General features: G+C 40.0%; 1 protein-coding gene across 1 annotated transcript; it reads left to right on the top strand.

The window, feature by feature from the left end:
- The first annotated feature begins 3,817 nt into the window (after nt 1-3,817).
- Nucleotides 3,818-4,390, top strand: LOC145017045 (uncharacterized). Its single transcript, XM_078975151.1, has one exon. The coding sequence runs from the start codon at nt 3,818-3,820 to the stop codon at nt 4,388-4,390; it is 573 nt and encodes a 190-aa protein (XP_078831277.1).
- Nucleotides 4,391-8,967: the final 4,577 nt, after the last annotated feature.

Below are 8,967 nucleotides of genomic sequence, written 5' to 3'. Positions count from 1 at the left end.
GATTTGTCCTTATTTCCTATTCCTTTTTTGGTTGTAGGCTTAGGGTAGAATCAAGTATTTTACTGTCTATAGGATCTAATGTTATGTATGATTAAAATACACAAGTGTTTCAGGGTTGGTGGAATTTTCATGGATGAGTTATTTGGGGTCAGCCGACCAGTCTAGGGATGTGTAGCCTTTCTCTAGGATGTGAGAACAAGGTGTATGTATATTCTAGTGAGTGATGTTTGGGTTGTTGTGATGATCTTTTGAGATAAATATGGGTATGTGTGGAAGGTAGTATGGGACCATACTACTGTAGGCATAGGACCCATATGCGTAACAGGGAAGTCACAAACCATAAGGTCTTGATCTGGGTTGGTTCCTATGGCGTGATATGCATTTTATCATATATCTCCCTGGTTTATTTTCAGTATTGTGTTCATGAGGAGATCCAAATCAGTAGCGAGAGGCCAAGATAGGCCAGTGTTGACTGAGAATCAGGTCAGGGAGATGATTCATGCTGAGATTTTTTCTACTGTCCGGGGGCAAATACCAGAGTTGTTTGGGTCTATCAAGACCACCATGATATAGTTCTTTAATGATCGACACGCTTCACTTTCATAGCCTGCTACTGCTCCAGCCACCGTGACCATTGCTACTGTGGGAATTGGAAGGGGGGGAGCCCTTCAGTATTGGGACCTTTACAATAAGAAACCCGCGATGTTTGAGGGAGTTTAGGATCTTATCATAGCCATGATGTGGCTATCTGATGTGTAGGGATGTTTCTTTATATGTTCCTACCCAGCTGACCAGAAGGTCAAATGCACTCTGAACCTTCATGGGTCTGGAGCGAAGGATTGGTGGAGGCTGGTTACTAGTTCATACACTCAGGAGCATAGAGTTGTTGTATCTTGGAAGCAGTTCTCTGAGATGTTTCGTTCGAGATACGACCCTTTGGTGGAGAGATATTAGCCCAAGAGTATCTAGAACTGAGGCAGGGGACATAGTCAGTGACTGAGATCACCAAGATGTTCACTACGAGAACGTTGTTCTGCCCTGAGTTTGCTGCTTCTGAGCAAGCTCAGATGACCCAGAACTTGAGCATGCTCAAGACGGATATTCACCATTTTATGTCTACTCAACACTATGGTTCACTCATTGAGTTGTAGGAGGCCACGAGGCAGTGTGAGATTGAGATCGAGCTCCGGACGAGGGAGCTGAGGCAGACCATTGTGTAGTTGCAGCTTGCGGCAAAGCGGTTCAATGCCACTAATGCGAGATCTGGGAGTCAGAGGGTCCATACTTGTGGAAAGTGTGGAAAGGTTCACGAGGGTTCTTGTCGATCTACTTTTGGGTGCCACAAATGTGGCAAGGATGTGCATTATGCCAAGGACTATCGCCAACATGTCCCCGCACTGATCAGCAAGATCTGTTATCATTGTAAGCATGTTGGCTATATTAAGGCCCATTGTCCTTTGCTCATGGCGAGATTGGCGCAGGCTCTAGTGCCATCAAATTTGAGGATCACCGATGGTCGCAAGGGTAGGGCGGAGCTCCCGAGGGCTCGGTGCCATGCTATTCAGCTCACTTTCGAGGAGGCCAGAGCAACGCCAAATGTCATGACCGGTATGTTTCCATTTATTGTTCTGTCGATTATTTTATGGTATGCTTATGTTTATGTTTCTAATAGGTATATTATTAGTGAAATCATTGCATGATCTTGTGTTATTTGACTCGGGCGTGAGTTGGTCTTATGTGTCTCGATATTTTAGTATGGATTTTGGTATGCCCCTTAGCGAATTGGAGTGTACATTGTAGGTTTCTATCGCCAACGAACATGGGGTTTCTGCATCCATAGTGTATCAAGGTTGTGTATTGTAGATCTTTGGGGTGCCTTATCTGATTGATTTGATCCCTATCCTCACGGGGGATGTATGCATGATAGAAGGGATGGATTGTCTGATTAGGTTTGGTGCTATGATTGATTGCAAGGGTCAAAGAGTGATAGTTCGAACCCCAACTGGGGGAGAACTGGTCATATATAGAGAGGGTACCAGGGTTGGATCATGGTTTTGTTCGGTAGCCAGGGCACGATGATATATTCAATATAGGTGTATGGGTTATCTTACCTATGTGGTTAATATGCGGGTAGGGGATCATACTTCGGTTTTAGAGGTTCCAGTTGTCATATAGTTTGCTGATGTGTTTCCGGAGGATTTTCCTGGTGTGCCTCCCGAGAGGCAGGTTGAGTTCAAGATTGATCTAGTGCCAGCTGCGACTCTGATTACCAAGGCACCATACCACTTGGCACCACGTGAGATGTAGGAGTTATCCTATTAGCTTTAGGAGCTATTGGGCAAGCAGTTCATCAGACCGAGCAGTTTTTCGCGGGGAGCGCCAATTCTGTTCGTCAAGAAGAAGGATGGTTTACACAGGATGTGCATTGATTACAGGGAGTTGAACAAGTTAACGGTGAAGAAATGTTATCATAGTTTTATGGATTAAAGACCTCTTTGATTGGGTGCAAGGTGAATCTTAGTTCTCCAAGATCGACTTGAGATTAGGGTATCATCGGGTGAGGGAGAGAGACGAGGACATAGAGAAGACTGTGTTTCAGACTCGTTATGGGCATTACGAGTTTGTGGTGATGCCATTTGGGCTCACCAATGCACTTGCGGTTTTTATGGATTTGATGAATCGAGTATGCAGATTGATGCTCAATCGATCATTTATTGTGATATTATCTTGGTGTATTCTAAGACCAGAGAGTAGCACGAGGAGCATATTCAAGATATTTTGGGAGTATTTAGGCGGGAATGGTTGTATGCCAAGTTCTCGAAGTGTGAGTTTTGGATACAAGAGGTCTAGTTCCTGGGACATATCGTTAACTAGGATGGGATTTTGGTCGATCCGACCAAGATTAAGGCCATGATGCAGTGGGAGGTTCTGAAATCTCCCTCAGAGATTAGGAGTTTGGGTTTGGCGGGATATTATCATAGATTTATTCAGGACTTTCTCCAAGATTGCAGTAGCCCTCACTCATCTGACGAGCAAGGGAGTCGATTTTCAATGGGGCCCTGAGCAACGGGTTGGTTTTAAGACGCTGCGATAGAGGTTATGTTAGGCCTTATTGTTGACCCTTCCAGAGGGTGTCGAGGATTACATGGTATTTTGTGATGCATCCATCATTGGTCTTGGGTCGGTCCTTATGTAGATGGGATGAGTGATTGCTTATGGTTCATGGGAGCTAAAGTCACATGAGGCGTGATATCCTACTCATAACCTGGAGTTGGTGGCAGTAGTGTTTTCCCTCAATATTTTGCGACATTCTCTGATACCACTGTTGGGTTTTGAGCACTATAACACTCTTATGGTGCACATGCAACCCTAAATGCTTTGGATCTATGTTTTCTCTAATTATACATGTAAGGTCGAACCTTATAATATGATGATGTTTGAGACCCAATCACTCAGCGTCAGCGTCAGCGTATTAATTGTTCAGTGTATAGTTGCATATTCAGCATTTTGTAACAGATCTTGTACTTATCTAGTTTCCATAGTTTTCGTCTATTAGTTAGTTGGTATATACCTGATTTGTAGGGATTACCTAGATTAGTTCTATATAGTCTTTTGTACAAGTTTGTAAAAGGTGCATCTTTTCACAAACCCTAATAGCCGCTTTGTGCATTCGATAATCTCTTTGTGAGATTATCATTCTTAGTGAAAGTTTATCTTTGTGAATCCTCGTTGTTCTTGTTTATAGTCATTGTTTGATAATTTGTTTGATCTTAGGAACTTTCAATTGGTATCAGAGCAGTGTTTTCTTATCAAACAAATGGCTTCATCGTCTTCTTCTTTAAACTCATCAAATCATTCTTCTGCTAAAATTCCTCCATTTGATGAAACCAATTTTGCTATGTGGAAAACCAAATCTCTCTATGCATTGGAATCTATAGATGAAGACATGTTGGACATCATCAATGATGGTCCATATGTTCCGATGTATCAGCCCTTGAAAAACAATGCTCCTGATGGTGACATGAAGAAGACACCTAGGGAGAACTGGACAACAGATGACAAAAGAAAGAATGGTCTAGATGTACGTGCTTGGGCTGCAATCAGCTATGCTTTTCCATATAATATCTTTAGGCTGGTTCAGAACTGCATCTCAGCAAAAGAAATGATGGACACGCTGACTGTGTCTTTTGAAGGCACTGAGGAACTCAGGGCCACTCAGATAAATGATCTAAACAGAAGGTATGAAAATTTATTTGTAAAGAAAGGTGAAACCCTGACTCAAACCTTCAACAGGTTTAATACTCTTGTTAATGATCTGCGGAGACTAGATCAGTTGAAGCATCGAACTGTTCTAGTGCCGAAGTTTTTGGATTCTCTGGGTGTAGGTTAGGAGAATCATGTTGATGTGCTGAAAAATAGTGAGAAGATCAACACAATGGATTTACAAAGTCTTTATGGAAACCTTCGATACTATGAGGAATCCAAGCTCCAGAGAAAGGAGCTGATGAAGGATGCTCAGTGTGAGTCATCAGTGGCATTATTTTCAAACGAAAAGCAAGTGTCAGAGTCAGACACTGAAAACCATTCAGACACTGATTCTTCTAAAAGTGAGACTGATGATATGGAAAAGGTAGTTGCTAGTGCTGCTTTCATTGTGAAGACTTTTGAGAAATCAGGCCGTAATTTCTCAAAGTTTCAGAAGAGGATGGATGGGAAATCTTCTAAAAGGTTAGATGCCGACAAGAAACATGTTACCGAAAAGAAAGGCAAAGCTCAGTGCTTTAACTGTGGTAGCACTGATCATTTTGCAAAAGAATGCAAGCAAAGAAGAACCCAAAGCTCGGAGGAATACTGGAAGCGGAAGTACAACAAGTTGGTTGAGAAGTTGAAAGCAGAGAACTTGGAACATAAAGTTCTTGTCGCTGAAGAATAAAAATGGAAGACTGATGTGGAGTCATCAGATGATGAAGTTAAATGTCTGATGGCTAAGATAGAAGATGTTGATGAATGTGAAGTCAGTAACAGTTCGTTTGATGCTGATATGTTTGATGCAGTTGAAAACTCGAGGAAGCACAACACTGATTCCCCTTCAATGTATCAGGTTCAAAATTTTGTTTCCTATTCAATGAATGAAAAAATCAAAATGTTTGAGTATTTGGGTGTTATTAATTCTAAGAAGAATCAAATCATAAGGGATATGCAGAATCAAATTGATCTTCTTAAAACTAAACTATCCTTGAAAAATAACATTATTGACACTACTCAGGAAAATCTAAGAGTTACTAGTTTATCTACTGAAATTGATAAAGTTAAAGACCTCTTGAACAAAGAACAAACTGTGCTACAACTTTGGGCTAAATCTCACAAAAATGCTAATTATGTCATTTCTGCTCAAATACCTCATTCATGTGAAAAAAATTCTTGGGGGAAATTTTGTTGAGGGTGAAAAAGTTTTTAAATCTCAAGAAAAAGAATCTGAATTTTATTCCATGAAAAAGTTTTTAAATCAGAGTCTCATTGATGAATATTGTGTTACTGATTCTAATGGTGTTACTGAGTGTGATATTGAAATTACCGCAATTGATCCTACTTCTCACCCTGCACATCTTGAGAGACCAACTCCTCTCACTAAAAAGATTATCGCATTTCCTATCTCAAATGGAGTGTTTCATGCTGTTCATGAACAACTTAAAAATTATCCTGATTGCAGTGTTTCAGTGCATAAGTCTAAATCTGATACTATTGTCAGCTCCTTATCCATCACTGATCATAGTTCTTCTGACACTGAATTCAGTTGTAATTCAATGTCAAACAAAAGGACTCAAAGTTCACTTGGTGGATCTTACAAATCCAAATGTGTTAAATCTAGAAATTTGCTCACCATGAAAAACTTTGGTGCTAGAGTTTGTTACAGATGTGGTGACACCTCTCACAAGATCAATGAATGCAAGTATGATAAAACATCTTTAAGAGATGACAACATCAAAGTTAGAAATGAAAGATGGACTCTTAAATCAAATTCTTTGAACTGTCTTCCTAAAGAGTTCTATAATATATTGTCAAATAACTTTGTGAATGACCCATTTTACAATGGGTCAGTGTGTTCTAACTAGTTTCTCAGCACTGCAGGGTCAAGAGCATCTTTGGTACTAAGACAATGGTTGCTCAAGACATATGACAGGATCCAAGTCTCTCCTAGAAGACTATGTCAAGAAAATTGGTCCTACAGTAACATACGAAGACAATGGAAAGGGGTATACTAAAGGATATGGGAACATCAAGTGCAATAATGTGGTGTTTCAGAATGTTTCATATGTAAAGGGTCTCAAACACAATCTTATCTCAATCAGTCAATTGTGTGATGCTGATTATGAATTTCATTTTACAAAGAAGGAAGGAAGAGTCATCAACACTGACAAGAACATTGCACTCTCAGCAAGTAGAAAAGATGATATATATGTTATTGACATGTTATCAAGTGATAAGGCACTGATGCAATGTTTCTTTACCAAGTCTCAAACCAATCTCAGCTGGATTTGGCACAAAAGGTTCTATCATTTGAACTTTAAGAATCTATCTAAAATATCCAATCAAGATCTACTTATAGGTCTCCCAAAATTCAGCTTTGTCAAAGACAAGATGTGCTCACTGTGTGAAAGCAAACCAAGTCATCATTCAAACCCAAGTGATGTTCTAGCATATCTGTTCCTCTTTATTTACTACACATGGACTTGTTTTGGACCTATTCATGTTCGTTCCCAAGGAGGAAACAAGTATACGCTGGTGGTTGTGGATGAGTTTACGCAATTTACATGGGTGGTTTTCTTGAAGAAGAAAGGTCAAGGTGTATAGGAAATTATCTCACTGATTTGACAAAACGAGACGCTGACTTGTCTCAAAGTTAAGCAGATAAGGAGTGATCATGGCACTGAGTTCTGGAATTCGACTCTTGAAGACTTTTGTGATTTTAAAGGTATTGGGCAGAACTTTTCAGCTCCTCGCACGCCTCAAGAAAATGGAGTTGCTGAACGAAGAAATCGAACACTAATTGAGGCAGGAAGGACCTTAATGATTCATGCTGGTCTTCCTATGTCGTTTTGGGCTGAAGCTGTTAATACAACATGTTATACTCAGAATCGCTCTCTAATTCACAGGGTTCACAAGAAGACACCATATGAGATGCTGAAAGGTCGAAAGTCGGACGTATCCTTCTTTCACGTGTTTGGATGCATTTGTTATATTCCTAATCAGCGCGACCCCATATCAAAATTTGAGCCTAAGGCTAACAAAGGTATTTTTGTTGGATATTCATCTATTTCAAAGGCTTTTCGTGTTTTTCATGTGAACAGGCAATGCATTGAGGAATCCATTCATGTAAAGTTTGATGAAGAATCCTACACTGATTAAAAAGTAGCTCATTCCCCTTCTATTTTTCAAGAGCTTCTCTCATATCCATCTGATGAAGTCTCACATACTGAAGAAGAAGCTGTCATTCCTGATCCTATCGTTCCAGACCCAAGTCCTGTCAATCAAGGCACTGCGGTCAGTAGGACAACTCTTTTGTCAGATGCTGATGAAACCCTTGAATCTGAAGACTCTCCTGTAACTGATGTTCCTTTCATTGAAAACTCTTCAACGTCAAACTCATTTGAATCAACTCCAGAACATCGATACTTTGACTCTATGGTTTAGTTTATTAATTTATGGATTTTAATAGTTGGTTTTGTGCTTTTTTTTATTTTCATTACCTACCAAGTTAAAGTTGTGATCTTTGTTGCTTTAAGTCAAGTTAAGTGTAGTTTAGTGACTATTAAATTGCATGAACGTGATTAACTAGTGATGTAGTGACCATTAAATTACTAGATCTAGGATCAACCAAATCTTAGATAAGTAATAAAAGTAACAATAGTAGCTGTTCTAGAGAACATAAATTGTGATCATAATTGTGTTCGTTTAGATAAATAGTAACACCTCGTTTTGAAAGTGCTTCGTGGCAAGGGGTTGTGGCCTAATCATCAGTTTTCATAAGGTTTAGGGACTCGGGAAAGCAAGGATTTGGCCTATTTCGGATGTGGGTGTTAGGGTATAAGTGATTCAAGTATTTGATAGTGTCTTCGGAGGCCAAGGGTATAATCGTAATCGGATGATTCGGTCTTTTATGGGTCTTGGGTTATATTCGGAAGGTTTTAAAACTTGGGTGTGTGGTAAGGAGCGTAGGGCTTCTTGCCACATTTTCGTGGATATAAGATTCATTGGAAAAGGACCTCAGATAAGGAAGTTATATCACTTTGAAGGTTTTTGCAGATTTAGCCCCTAATAGAGATGTTTGGTAGATAAGTCCCATGCATGAAAAGGATGCATGTACGTGTTCAGCTGGGAACACCCAGCGTAAGCTAGGTTATGCCCAGTGTATAAAGTTAAATAGTCGCGGATGATTTGTGAGTATCCCGGGCGTACTCCCTTCAGACTAAAACCCTAAATTTTAGAGTATGTCACTATATAAGGAACATTATGCCTCAAAGATGTAACACCTGATTCCTGGTATGCCTATTATTCATGTATTTTGTGTTTTTCTCTAGGACTCGATGAGTTGGAGGCCTAACTCATCGAGTAGGGTTGTGACCCACGGATAGTTTAAGTATCCTACTCGACGAGTTGGGGGACTGACTCGGTGAGTAGGTGTTGGTTGAGTGAAACCCTAAATCTGAGGGCTTTCACCCAATTTAAACACCTTATCTCAACCTCCATTGCCTTATCACTCCTAGAAAGATGTGTATCGTAATCCTAGCCGTTTTTGAGTGGTCTAAGGTCATTTCGGTGCATTTGGTGGTTTGTGAAGCTTGAAGAAGAAGAAAGAAGCTTGAGAGTTCGAGTTGGGGCATAGAGATTCAAAGATCTAGTTCCATTTTCAGCACAATCAAGGTAAAATGCTCCTGTTTTGGTCTTTTATGTGTCTTTTCATCTTTA

This window comes from Lactuca saligna, chromosome 9 (assembly GCF_052625555.1).
Source record: "Lactuca saligna cultivar CGN05327 chromosome 9, ASM5262555v1, whole genome shotgun sequence".
Classification (NCBI taxonomy): Eukaryota; Viridiplantae; Streptophyta; class Magnoliopsida; order Asterales; family Asteraceae; genus Lactuca; species Lactuca saligna.
This window is presented reverse-complemented; position numbering and strand designations above follow the sequence as displayed.

Excerpts from the sequence above, each read along its gene's own strand:
- LOC145017045 (XM_078975151.1), top strand. The coding sequence starts at position 3,818 with ATGGCTTCATCGTCTTCTTCTTTAAACTCATCAAATCATTCTTCTGCT.